The 14,248-nt window shown below is 35.4% G+C and overlaps 1 protein-coding gene and 1 long non-coding RNA gene across 2 annotated transcripts; both read right to left on the reverse strand.

Annotated features, from left to right (window-relative positions):
* Window positions 1-206: 206 nt before the first annotated feature.
* On the reverse strand, window positions 207-2,423 carry LOC134239661 (uncharacterized). Its single transcript, XR_009986265.1, has 3 exons — window positions 2,273-2,423; window positions 1,742-1,867; window positions 207-1,207 (listed from the first exon to the last, which is right to left on the reverse strand). It is a non-coding gene; the product is annotated as an uncharacterized LOC134239661 (long non-coding RNA).
* Window positions 2,424-7,602: 5,179 nt separating this feature from the next.
* LOC134239669 (cysteine-rich motor neuron 1 protein-like) lies at window positions 7,603-9,337 on the reverse strand. Its single transcript, XM_062721836.1, has 3 exons — window positions 9,264-9,337; window positions 8,134-8,388; window positions 7,603-7,839 (listed from the first exon to the last, which is right to left on the reverse strand). Exons 1-3 carry the CDS (start codon window positions 9,328-9,330, stop codon window positions 7,712-7,714), a joined length of 450 nt encoding a protein of 149 aa, XP_062577820.1. The 5' UTR covers window positions 9,331-9,337; the 3' UTR covers window positions 7,603-7,711.
* Window positions 9,338-14,248: the final 4,911 nt, after the last annotated feature.

Genomic DNA, 14,248 nt, shown 5'->3' on the forward strand with positions numbered 1-14,248 from the left:
GGTTTGTATCATTGTTCCCAGGTACTGAGTTACCCACCATCTATCACTTTTACGTTAATATCTGACACGTAATTCAACTGTATTTACAAATGTTATATATCTTTTACTTTATAAAAGAAAAAATCGATTTTTACTCATTGAGTCAGTTTAAAATACTTGTTGAAGGAACAGTTTAAACAAACATACGTGTTCAAAAACCAAGGAAAAACAATTCCAAATATTTTATTGTTTCATTCAACTATGTAGTGATGATCATCAAAGACAGACTTCATATCTAAGATATGTTTTTATCAGTCTTATCATTAGCACTTGTTTTGACAATTCTGGAATAAAACAATAAAATAGATTTGACATACATATCAAAATAATATGACAGTGAAAAAAATTAAGATGTTAAAGATATAAATCATGAACGTACATTGTAAATGTCAGAGTGTATATTAATCACATATATACAATATGTCAATTATGCTTAATCAGAAAAATATCAAACCAGGATAATTTTCTGCTATAAATCTATGGTTGTATTGAAAATAATTTCCAAATTTTATGCCAGACACATTAAAAATTGTGATTTTTTTAAAAGAATATTGCAAGTGAAGTAGGTAAGACTGATAAAATTAGTTTTTTTTCACAATAGCCTTGCATCATAAGAGATATTTTTAAACACTTAACTACCTATATGTATTTTAAGATATCATCTAAAAAGTAAAATAATGAATCGGGAGGGGGGGGGGGTTATAAAACCTAAATCTAGGAATCTTACAAATATAACAGTCATTCAAAATAAAAACAACAACAAAAATTAAGCATTTTTCCTGAGTAAGTTAAAAATCATTCAAATTTAAAATAATTTCAGAAAAGGAGGTACATGCACATGTTTTTGGTTATGTGTTTTGTTTTTTGTTCAATCATAAAAAACATAACATTATGTACTTTTGAGTTTATCAAAATCACTATTTTCTACAGCAGATATACCATCATATCACAGTCAGATTCCATAAAGTTAATCATGTTTAAAACTGACTTATCATTATTCCTGTTTTACACACACTAGATGAAAACAAGAGAGATAAATCTGCAGTAGAATCGGTGACATTTAGGGCAACAGGAGTTGCCTTTCTTTAGCCTCATCCTGTCGACTTTGTACACGCCTGCCTCTCTCCGTTGGTGACTCCTTCTGAGTAACCATTCCCTTGAGAACTCTCTGTAGATTAAAAAACATATTATTTAAAGTGGAATATGTACTTAGTTACCCTAAGCTTTTGAATTTTATAAATCAAAAACTTATCTGCCCTGAATTCAAACCATGCATTCCATAAATTTATCTCCATACTAAGCTATAATGTAATTTACCAATTTTATTAAGACATAAAATAAAAGAAATTGAAAACAGTGTGTTATAAAAAATATAAATCAAAACAAGAATGTTTTTGAACTGAAATGTACTTCTTTGAAAAATATAACTCTGTAAGTTTCTGTAAACACATCCTATTCATATTTTTTAAAATCATATATATGCAGGTAATCTAGGTTAAAACACAAAACACATAATATATTAATATATTTTTAGATGGTTACAAAAAAATTACATACATTTCAAATTTGTTTATTTTTCAGATCATGTCACAAATGGTATAAATTTTACAGTCATCACAGTTACATGTTATTCATAAATATGTGTGTGCAATGCGCCACGTAAATGTAACTAACCCTTTACCCCTCCTCTCTGATCACCTACCGTTATTTAGGGGTCGGTACTTCTCCTGTCCCGCTTTACCGGAACAACTGGCCGTTTTCTGAGGCGATGCCTCATCTTTGGAGACGCCCAGAGCGCGGCCAATCTTCTTGGCCACGTACTCACAGGCTGAAAACAAGTGTCAAGTGTAAAGATAAATAACATTTTAGGATACGTTTTCATAAGAATAAAATCATTTTAAAATATTTTATATAAATTAAAAAAAAAAAAAGACTTACATGCACCATGTGTACATTTAACAATTTGTTACTTAAATTTTAGGAATTTAATATTGTTTTTTTTTTTGTTTTTTTGTTTTTTTTTGGTGTTGTGTTCTTAAAAATTGAATTTGCGGGGTGGGAATAATAATAAATTAATTTTGTATTTAGTTGCAATTTTAGAACATGACATAAGCAAAATCCTTTTTAGCACAAGGTCACACTAGGCAAATCTGAATTCTGAAGCTGCTCAATTAAACACCTTCCAAATACAATTTTAATGAGTAAATAATCGATAAACAATGCCTTGTCTTACCGTTTATTATTAATCAGACCATTTAAACAGAATGTGTCGAAATACTAGTGCAGTGCCACTTAGAACTGTCAGTCGGTGTCGTGTTTCGATTTTAATCGGAAATAAACAAAAGCATATTAGTACCCAAACAAGAACGATCACATCCGGATAAAAGTCACGTTTCCCTGTCAAACACATAGGCGCTTGGTTTCAGGCACAGGTACCCGAGGTTTCAGGATGGTGTATTTTGTGTATTGTGTATTTTTCTAGGTGTGTCTGAATACCCTCATTAATATAAAAATAAAAATTCGCATTTTAAAAATGACTGTATATAAAAAGTCCTGAAACCAAGCGCCTATGGTCAAATAGCTGCAGAACTGCATGTAGCGTTATGGTTTTATATATTAATCTTCACCATAACGAACGCTACAGATCCCCTAATGCAAAAGGTGCAATTTACGGCGCAATACTTTTTGCGTACTTTAGGGGAGAATTTCTCCACTTTCTAGCATTTGTCAATCTAGTACTTTTCACTCCCTAATTCTACACACACTTTGTAGCACTATGTATTTTATCCACCTCCCAACCATTTATAGTTGTCTCTATAGGCAATAAACTCGCTTGAAGTGAATTTTCAGCAATCTAACAAATAATTTTAATCAAGCTAGTTTATCACTTGTAGAGAAGATTATAAAGGGTTGGGAGATGGATAAAATATACAGATTATAGTTAAATAATGTGCCTAGAATTAGAGAGTGAAAGGTAGTTAATTGACAGATGCTGAAAAGTGGAGAAATTCTCACCAAAAGTGCGCAAAAAATATTGCGCCGTAAATTGCACTTTTTTTGCTTTAGGGGATCTGTAGCTTATATATATATATATATAGCGTTATGGTCAATACTAGTATAAAACCATAACGCTCAAGTTCTGCGGCTAATGGTCAAAGTGAAAAACATGTACCGTGTAAAATTTGGAGGACATTTTTGCATGGAAAGCAAAATTACATTAAATGCCGCATTAACACCTATTTCAAAATGTGATATAAACTTCTGCAAGAGAAACTTTTACAGTTCATTTGGCAGGTGCATGTATTATGGTCCAGCTGCTTGCCTTCTCGTGATGCTAATGGAAATAGAAGTACTGTTAGTACTGATCGGTTACTCAACAAATGATACCCCTGACTCCCATACGATTCAAATGGCAAAGTCAATGTTTTACTCTGGGAGATCCGAAATGGATGTCAGATCAAAAAGTAAAATCAAAGTACTGAAAGTACTGATAGACGGAGGCTTGGAATGTACATGATTGTTTGTCTTTTCGGGAATTTTTTATTCATATTCTGACCCCAACATTTGCCTAAGGGTAGTTGGCCATATCTTTTGAAAAGTAGATACCAGGACATGAATTCTTCATATATGCTTTCTTTGTGGAAAGACTTTTCATTGGATATTAACAAACTTGACCTTTTCACCCTGACCTTCGAGATTCCATACTTATGAAAAAACTTTAACCTTGGCCATGACTTTTGAATGGTAAGGGATATATAGTGCTTTCATATGTAATCCTTGTAAGAAGACCCTACATTGGATACTAAGAACTTTGAACCTCTGACCTTGGAGTTTGACCTACTTTTATAAAGCAAATTTTGACCATAACTTTTAAAGGTTAAGGGTTAGTGCTTTCATACTTTATAAATTTAATCCTTATGACAAGGCCTTTCATTTTATAGCAAGACATTTGACCTTGGAGTTTGGCCTATTTTAAAAACAATTATCCTTTGTCATAACCTTTGAAGGGTTAGGGCTTCATACTTCACATATGTATTCCTTGTGGAAAGACCTTTTATTCATTGCATACCAAAAATCATGACCTTTTGACCTTTACCTTGGAGATTTCCGTACTTATGGAGTAACTTTAACCTTAGCCTACTTTCATATTTCACTATTGTATTTACAGTAAGAATACCCTTCTTTTGGTACCAATATATTAATTTTGCATTTAAGAAAAGTTTAATTTTCGCTAAATTACCACACGGGGGGGGGGGGGGGAACAGTGTTTCACAAACACATCTTCTTCATTTATGTTACTGTGGTCTAATGTTTAATTATGTAATTTACTGAATTCCTATTTTTCACCAAAAGGACAAACCACTCTAATTGCAATAAACTATATTAATTTCAATTCTTTAGTGACTCATGGTAAGAGCTTCCTGAAATGTGAGAAAGCCAAAAAGTACTTTAGTATCTTTAACTCTTCAGGACTAAAAGGAGCTGAGATACAAACATTCAGATATATCAATGCATAGATCTACATGCACATTCAACTTTTAATTAACAATTCTGTTGTGTTGGGTATGAACATAAAGAAGATGCAGATATTTCCAACTTTATGAAAAATATTAAGCAGAACAAACGCCTGTTTGGGTGCAGATCTTGAAATGTACTAAGCTCTACAGGTATTTGTTGTCCTGTGCGCATTAATCCTGACTTCCAAATTCTTACTTGACTGGTGATACCTTTAGAAACATTTGCATCTAGGTGAAAGTTGGCTCCGCAAAATATGCCATCCCATTGTTCAAGTTTTATAAAGTGATTACACCGCCTTTACTAGATATTGTGGATTCAACAATACCCTAATATCCAGTATTATACGCGATTTTACGGATAATACCAATTTTCGTTGAAAATCTATTTATTTCTTTGAAATGGTCCCCCAGTCCGAATTAAAAAAAAAACTAAAAAAAAACTACTGAAGCCTTAATTAAAATTAAATGGATTTGCAGCATTTCCAAAGAGTACAAAGAATTTTCTTTTGGAGTTTGAAAAAAAATCGTGGTGGGTGCAGGTTGGGTTTAAAACAAAGAGTTGCGTGTTTAAGTTCCTTCAAATGATATGATTAAAACGGTTCAGATAATATAGAACCGTTTTAATCATATCATTTGAAAGTGAGTGGAAGAAAATTAATGTGTGAGAATCTATCTATTCAATACATAAGCTAGACGTACAAATATATGTATTTTTATTTATTCTCGGAAAACGTTTCTCTCTCTCTCTCTCTCTCTCTCTCTCTCTCTCTCCACTTGACAAAAAATAAAGTGGGCTTCCAAATCCCGAACCCCCCCCCCTCCCTTGGATCCGCCAATGAACCGTTTACAAGCATTCACCCATCCTTGACACTTTTTCAATATCTCTCCAAGGTTTGGGAAATCTAACAAATTCAACTCCTTGCATATATTTTTTTGGGCATACTTTGAGTCACTATTGCAGATTCCATGACAACAGTGTTTTATTGCATCCTTTTTTGCACAGGTTAGCCATAATATTACTAAATTTACACCACAAAGTAAGATTCAAGCCACTGTTTTTTGTCATGTAAACATAGAAACATGCGGGTCAGTTTGTCCCATCTAACTTCTGAAACATGTGATAAGGAATTCTATAAATAGATGCAGCAGAGCTATAAACAGACAAGCCGCAGCTCTCTGCTGAGTCAGTGAGTGAACATTTAAAATATGTCAGTTTCAATGAAACAATGATGCAGATTTCTTCTATCTAGGTAATGTAGGGTATAAATGTGATAGGACCTTCGCAAACTAATTAAAAATCCCCCAGGCGAGGCGAAAGGTGTGAGATAATTATAGGTCCATGAGAAAAAAAAAGAATTATGTATTGTATGTGGAAAATATTGTGACCGAATTAGATTAATTGCATCAAAAGCAGATGCAGAGAACTGCACTCGGTGATCTGTTTTGGTTTCCCCGACAATTTAAATTCTATGTCAGCGTCAGTTTTTATCAGCCAATGAGCGTGTCAGCAGCGGACTCTAAACATTACTGATCACCTGTCTGTATACAGCGCATATCCGATATCAGACAGGCAGGCCAGTTTATCAAAGTTTAGCCTGGTTCCCTGTCCCTGTTTTGCTTCATGTACTCTAGTCTCGTTCAACCAGACGCTCGGCTGTCTCCGTGAACTCCGACCAGCAGAGAGTCTGGTAAAGAATCACGTAAGCGTTTGTAACCGTCAGAGGGCGCTCTTTTGTTTTCATTTTAAAAATCCTTTTTGTAATCAAACGTTCAAGACGTTTCTTCTGCTTGATTGTGACTTTATATTAATAAACTGGTCATTAATTAGGGATACCAAACAAGAAATTACAATATCAATCGAAGGAATGTGTATTACGCAGGTAGGGCTACTCTACTTTCACTTTTGCTTTCGTACAGAATATTTGCAAAACATAATAAAACACGCTTACCTATAACTGAAGGGCATTACCGTAAACAATTCCTCTCTAACGGTTTTAACTTTTAGACATATAACTTTCACATCTTTAAGTTATTTTTCTGATGATTCATCATGTATTTGTTTAAATCTTGTAGGTGTGTTCTTTTCAGCCAATCAAAAACTTTACCAGAATTTCGGTAAGCCTCGTTTTGGCGTCACAAACGATAAAACGTATCTTTACCAGACCCTCTGGGTGGTCGGAGATTTACGGAGACAGCCGAGGGTCTGGTTGAACGAGACTACATGTACTCCTGCCTTGGAAAGAATGAGCCGGGGGACCAAGCTAATCAAAGTTAACGTGATTTGCCGCTAGATGGCGATCGCAAATTCCCTTCCGCCGCAGCTGAGCGGTACCAATAGAGCGGAGGCTAAGCCTCCGTCTAAAAAGGAGATGCGTAATGGCATATTATGCACAGACACCCCTCCCCTTTTTGTGTTCAAAAAATACACGTTTTAATAAATTGTTTTGGTTTTGTTTTTGGTGGCTGTGGCCCCTTCCCCAACCCTAAACTGGTCGCCCCTTCAAGATTCTTGAATCCGCCACTGTAATGTAATTATTATAAAAAATCTGTGAAAGTATCTAAGACATAAAATTTTATTCAGTTGTATAGGACTCGGAGGAGTTGCAGATAAGACATGGGCGCCTTTCAATATTATAAAAAGAATGGGAGTAAGTGTTGATATTTTGTTATAGGCCGGAAACCCAAAACGTAAAATAAATTTTATTCAGTGGTATGAGGAGTTGCGGATAAGAGATGGGTACCCGAAAAGTGCAACGAACAGACGTATAGCTAGACGGACATACGGACGGACATTCCGATCACTACATATATACCTTCTCACTTTTCAAGCTGGAGTAAATATGCATGTGATGAAACTGACAAGTACTCTTCCTTTGTAATCAAAGGGGGCAGACCCTCCTTGACCCGGTTACCAGTGCTTTATCCGCCAAATTAATTAAAGACTTGAATTTTGATTTTTTTAAAAATTGAAAAAAATTGTATGACACCTTTTACAATCATGATTTCTTTTACAAAAATATTCAAACAGTATATCACATACAGTATTTATTTGTACATGAGTTTTTGGGAAAAAAAAGTAATTCATTGTGCATTTTCATCAATGATTTCATTAGTCGACTGATCAATGATCTATATTTAGGTTTATTGACATATATCTACAGAATGTCCGGGCAGTGAGGACAGCAGTCCCCGGGGGTGGTCACGGGGTTGTCACACGGAGGGTGGGGGCATGGTACTGGGTGGCAGTAGGTCTTTCCTCCAGCGACACATGGATGAGGACAGTCTGGAAATAAAATTATTTCTGCTCTCTAGAAATTCATGCATGTTTTTTAATGAATTCAATAAGTTAGAAACGATTAAATATGACTACCCCTCTCCACACACACACACGTGCACCTGTCAACACAATACATTTCAATATTTATTTATTTTATGAAGTACGCCCCTTTATCAATGAAATAAACATTTTGCTTTAAAGGGTTCATGAATTCACACATGTCAATTAAGCTAGAAACACAAAATGTAAAAAGAAGAAAATTATTTGAAAATGTTCCACGAAGTAGAGAAACACGTATACCTTTCGGACAATGTGGACAACAGTCCCCGGGGGTGGTGACAGGGTTATCACACGGGGGGAGGGGGCAGGGAACAGGGTAACACATAGTCCTGTTTCCCACTCTGCAGGTTCCGTGAGGACAGTCATCTGGACAGACAGTACAACATTGTCCCGGGGCGTACACAGGGTCCGAACATGCCGGGGGTGGACAGGGCGGAGGGTAGCAGAAATGATGACCGTTTACAACGCACGGATGGGGACAGTCATGGTCATGGACTTACAAAGAAATAAAAAAGGGGTCTTACTACAACCTCAGAAAAAAAGTGGATGGAAACTGTAAATAATTTTGGAATTTATCTGAGTCCTTCAAGGAGCATAAATTTATCAAAAATTGCTTGATCGTACCCAAAACAGAATTTGGCATAATTTCTTTCACAAAAGTCAAACTTCTTTTCAGTATATCATGCAAAATGAACGGAAATCGATGGTGGGCCGGAAGACAGACAGACAGACCACTGACCGACCGAAATGCAGACAACAGCAGCAAAACAATGTTTCCATGTTCTTCGAAGAGGGCATAAGAATGCCATGAAAAGAAATAAGTGACTACGTGTGTGTATTTCTATAAAATTGAACATCCTTGTAAGAAGACGATTCCTCGCTTATCTTAAAACCCCTTATTAAAGGAATGTGTATCAGACTTGCAATGCACTTTCTGTTTAATATATAATAATGCAAGTATATATAGGCGTCGGAACGGGGGGGGGGGGGGGGGGTAGCCCTCACTTTCTTTATAAAAATAGATATGTAGTATAGGCATTGAACATTCCCTAACCGTCGCTTTTTGTTGATTTATCCCCCCCCCCCCACTTTCAACAGACACATAGCAACCTATAATGGTACTGAAAGACCCTCCTCCACCCAAGGTTTTTGCTTTTTTCCAGGTTTGATTTTGTTTATTTCAATTAGCCCCCCATCCCATTCAATTTGCTTCCGACACCTTTGTATATGAATTAAATTGTATGACCTACAAAATTCCTTAAACTTTATCATTTGAAGCTGCCCCCCATGCAGTCATTAATCAAGTTATAGTTTTTTTGTCATGAAATCTTTAAAATGACCCGGCCCTCCATCGATGTCCCTTGGCCTACCTTGTACTGTAAAACAGACGTTTCCAAACCCTAACATGAGTAAAACGAAAAACAAAAACAAGCACATGTTGACTCCAATGCTTATCTGCAGCCGTTATGGCAATCTGTGTGCGTATAATAAAGACATACCATAGGTAAACCTTATCACACAGGGACCACATTGTCACATACATTTACCGAGGAAAGGATCGACACAATAAGCTAAAAGAAACAAGAAATCTGTGAGCCAGTGCTCACTAGTAATACCCCCGTTCTGATGTAAATAAGCACTATCATGTTAATATACTGTTTACACAAGTTCAATTACAGGCAGATGAAGATGACATCAGATTCATATCAAAATTTAACCCACCATATGGCATGCCTCAACAAAGTCGGTAATAAAATTTCAAGCATCTGCTATGAATAGATTATGAGAAAACTGTATGGCATGTCAAACGTTGCTATATTCGATAATCTTGTGATGTACATTCAAAATCTTGTGATGTATGTTCGAAATCTTGTGATGTATATTCAAAATCTTGTGATGTATGTTCGAAATCTTGTGATGTATATTCAAAATCTTGTGATGTATATTCAAAATCTTGTGATGTATGTTCGAAATCTTGTGATGTATATTCAAAATCTTGTGATGTGTGTTCAAAATCTTGTGATGTATATTCGAAATCTTGTGATGTATATTCTATAATCTTGTGATGTATGTTCAATATCTTGTGATGTATATTCGAAATCTTGTGATGTATATTCTATAATCTTGTGATGTATATTCAATATCTTGTGATGTATATTCGAAATCTTGTGATGTATATTCAAAATCTTGTGATGTATATTCGAAATCTTGTTATGTATATTCTATAATCTTGTGATGTATGTTCGAAATCTTGTGATGTATGTTTGATAATCTTGTGATGTATATTCGATAATCTTGTGATGTATATTCGAAATCTTGTGATGTGTGTTCTACAATTTAGTGATGCGTGCAATAATATTGCATGACGCAACAGAAAAGTAAGGACAGTTTTCATTGGTTAGAAATAACGAAAGTAGCTGGAGCGATTGTTGTCGGGAAAACTATGCAGGTGAGAAAAAAGTCAGTTTGTTTATTACAGCACTAATTATGAGATGCACGAGTGTTGACCCTGGTGACATGATGGAGATATTCCTGCTAGGGAAAAAACTCAGTAAACGTAGATATATTGACAAAATTTGTAGGTACTTGTAACGATATGTCACGATGCTGCATTGTCAGATATTTATACATACATGTTAAAAAGTTAAATCTCGTCGTAATCAATATAGCAGAAGAATAATGAAGAGTATATACTACAAAAACTGAGCAATTTGTAGCAAGGTTAATTTTTGTTTAACAGCTGTTTTTATTACATTTTATTTCGTATTATTACTACCAAGTACTGCTACCGTTTGTTATTAAATGTTATGCACATGGTTATCTTGTACTTGCAAGTAAATGTAACATTTAAAACAATAATGAAAAAATAAGTCATTTAGACTGTGATTTGATAATAACATGCCAAATGAACATGTTTTGCTTTTTAATTCTCCTTCACTCAGTCTTTGTATAATATATTTTTAGACAAGCTGATCGCCAACCAGGAGATCAGAATGATCGCATCTGCTCCTGCCACTTTAAGGATGGTAAGAAGGAGGGGGACCCTGCATATTTTGCATGGAATGAAGGAAAGGTCATGGATTTCTCTGATCCTGAATGTACAAAAAGGTGAAATTATTTTTCAAAATATGACCGACATCTTGTTTTTGGATGGTGGGTGGGTGGAGTTTAATTGAGAATATTTTACTAAAAATCTTTAAAAGGGTATATGTATAAACAGAGTAGCTTACAACTGAATTAAAAAATAATTCAAGTTTAATTATTTTACAAAGGAGGAAAAAACTCAAAAGTGAGGAGTCCCTGTCATCTTCACAGATGGACCAGTTGCAGATTCCACAAGCACCAAAATGTCAAGATCAAGAAAAAGTATAAAGCTCATTTAAAACACCACTGATGACAAATGACCAACACTGAAACATTTTCAATAATTTTTGAATTTAATAATATAACAGTTCTTTTAACTGTACATCGAATTACTCATGATTTACAATATATTTTCAGTTGATATCAGAGCACAACTACTCAGCATCCTGCACATTTAACTGTACTCAAGAAATGCAGCACCTCTCAACAGAAATACAACAACTGGAAAAGGAATTGCTTGCCCTATAAATAGAGTCTAGTAAAAGGAAGCCAATGTCAATTCACGATATTAAATACAACGAAGAGAAGGTACATTTAAAGGAATTCCAATTGTGATTTCCTATTTCCTAACAATTTCAGTAAAACTTGTTGCCGTTGAGGGATGGACATCTTAGATTGACTTTTATGTTAACATATATTGTTATTAGGGCCCCGCTCGGCGGGCGCCCTATAGTGATCAGTCTGTCCGTCCGTCTAGCTGTCAGTCCGTCCGTCCGAGATCTTTTGTCCGGAGCATATCTTCTTTCTCCTTGGCCAAAACTGGCTCATACTTCACCCACAGAGTGCCTTGGGGTAAAGGGTGTGCAGTGAACTTGAACAATTTTTCTAGGTCAAAGGTTAAGGTCATAGTAGAATTATATGAAAAATCCTTGTCCGGAGCATATCTTCTCTCTCCTTGGCCCAATCTGGCTCATACTTCACCCACAGAGTGCATTTGGGTAACCGGTGTGCAGTGACCTTGAACCAGGTTTCTAGGTTAAAGATCAAGGTCATAGAAGAATTATATGAAAAATCCTTGTCTGGAGCATATCTTCTCTCTCCTTGGCCCAAACTGCCTCATACTTCATCCAGAGAGTGTCTTTGGGTAACCGGTGTGCAGTGACCTTGAACCAGGTTTCTAGGTCAAAGGTCAAGGTCATAGCAGAATTATATGAAAAATCCTAGTCCGGAGTATATCTTCTCTCTCGTTGGCCCAATCTGGCTATTACTTCACTCATAGAGATCCACTGGTCAATGGATGTGCAGTGACCTTGGTCAAAGTTTCCAGGTCATGGTCAGAATTACCCTTTCTGTTTAAAATCTTTGTTTGGTGCATAATTCTTAGCCTTTAATTCCAGTAAATTTATATAACCCGGGATACAAGATAACTTCGATAAATATTAGTAAATTTGCAGTATCCGTGAAGTCGTACTAAATGACTTTTACTGTATAACACAAATGTTCCTCTTCAAAATAATCCCTTTTAAACGACCTTACATTTTCATGTTCATTGTTGAACGCGGGGCCCTTTGAGATGGCCAACATCTCAATGATATCTAGTTATCGTTGAGTTCATAATATGCAATTTAAAATAACAGAGAAAAAAATCATTTAATTTGCTCTTTGGGTGAATAATATCTAAAACCTTCTCTGTATAAACCATGTTTTACTCTATGACAATTATCAGAACACTAAATGTCTCATTTCAAGAGTTTTTAAATAAATGCATAATATGGATAGTAGCAAACCTGACTGCTGTGACTAATATTGTTATTACTTAAAACTAATTTATCTACAATCTTTTCAGTTTTTGGAAATATTTTAATCAGTATTAAAACAAATTTATTTTCAGATGCTTTTGTATACATCCCTACAGTATGACATATTTGAAATCTTAGATTGTTACAACGATTTGAACTTGATTATTATAATGGCTGGACTCCTTCAATGAAAACAGAGGACCAACTGCTCATTGTACTAATGAAGTCAAAACTCAATCTACGGGACATTGATTTGGCTCATAGATTCTGTGTCAGTCGACCAATAATTTCGAACATCTTTCATACCCTTGTTCATGCACTACACAAGATGCTGTCTGATGCCGTAGTCAATGAATGTTTTCCAAGTCAGCTTAAATGCAAAGGTTTGTTTTAAAATTTATCATAATGACTTGCAAAAATTTAATGCAGTTAAATTTATTGTATTCTTGAAAGTTTGACTCTAACACAATTTTTTTTACACAATTACAAATAAGCAAATTAATTTTTTTCCAACTTTTTTTCAGGGTCTCTGCCAAAATCTTTTGAGGATTTTTCTTCTGCTAGAGCATCCATGGATGCAATTGAAACAACCCAGGACATCCCAACACATATGGACAATCAGACCATGGCCTACAGTATGTACAAAAGTCGCCATACTGTTAAAGCAGTAACTTGCGTGGCTCCAAACGGTGCACTTACATTTTGCTCCATGCTGTACCCATGCAGGTTCTACTTCTGATGTAGCTATTGTACGTCACAGCCAAGTTTTACGAAAGTTCAAAGCTGGAGACCTTATTTTGGCGGACAAAGGTTTCACCATTCATGACCAGTTGCCCCAGGGTGTCTGCTTAAATATACCAGCTTTTTTATCGACATGAGGCCAGTTTACCAAACAAGAAGCAGCACTGTGTTACAAGATTGCTAAAGCATGTATTCATGTGGAAAGAGCCAACGAGAGGATAAAGAATTACGAGATTCTCCGTCACATCCCATCTACTTACAGACCAATCTCAACGAAAATATTTCAACTCTGTTCTTGTCTTGTAAACTTGCAAGCTCCACTTTTGAAAGAAAATACTTAAAGATACATGTACAGTCAATTCTCGAATTATCGCCATTCGATTCATCGCCATTTTCGCAATACCGCCATGATTTCCCAAGAACGTTTTTCCTGCTATATAAAATTCTCTTTGTAACGCCAAATTCGCATACCGCCATCCGCCACCCTGTTTTCACAACAAACGTCCATTTTTAAGTGTCAATTATCTCGATAATACCGCCACAGGTGAATGTGGTCATTGAAGCGCGGCTAATTGGTAGACGCTATCCCTGTTGTAAAGCATGCAAAGCCAGTCAAGGTACATGCAATTAAGTAAACAATAATTTTAACATGAACTGTTAGAATAATTTTGTATTCTGTTTAATAAAATCATTTAGTCAAGGCTTCGCCACGAAAGCGGTCTTTGTAAAGT

The sequence above is a fragment of the Saccostrea cucullata genome, unplaced genomic scaffold, assembly GCF_032062105.1.
Source record: "Saccostrea cucullata isolate Sc308-1 unplaced genomic scaffold, CSIRO_AGI_Scuc_v1 ctg1222, whole genome shotgun sequence".
NCBI classification, from domain to species: Eukaryota; Metazoa; Mollusca; class Bivalvia; order Ostreida; family Ostreidae; genus Saccostrea; species Saccostrea cuccullata.

What these genes read in the sequence shown, in the direction of transcription:
- LOC134239669 (XM_062721836.1), bottom strand. Translation starts at nt 9,330, where the DNA reads ATGTGCTTGTTTTTGTTTTTCGTTTTACTCATGTTAGGGTTTGGAAAC. An exon ending in CGTCTGTTTTACAGTACAAG is followed by an intron (nt 8,389 to 9,263) that starts GTAGGCCAAGGG and finishes TTTCTTTGTAAG; the next exon opens with TCCATGACCATGACTGTCCC. An exon ending in TTGTCCACATTGTCCGAAAG is followed by an intron (nt 7,840 to 8,133) that starts GTATACGTGTTT and finishes TTTTATTTCCAG; the next exon opens with ACTGTCCTCATCCATGTGTC.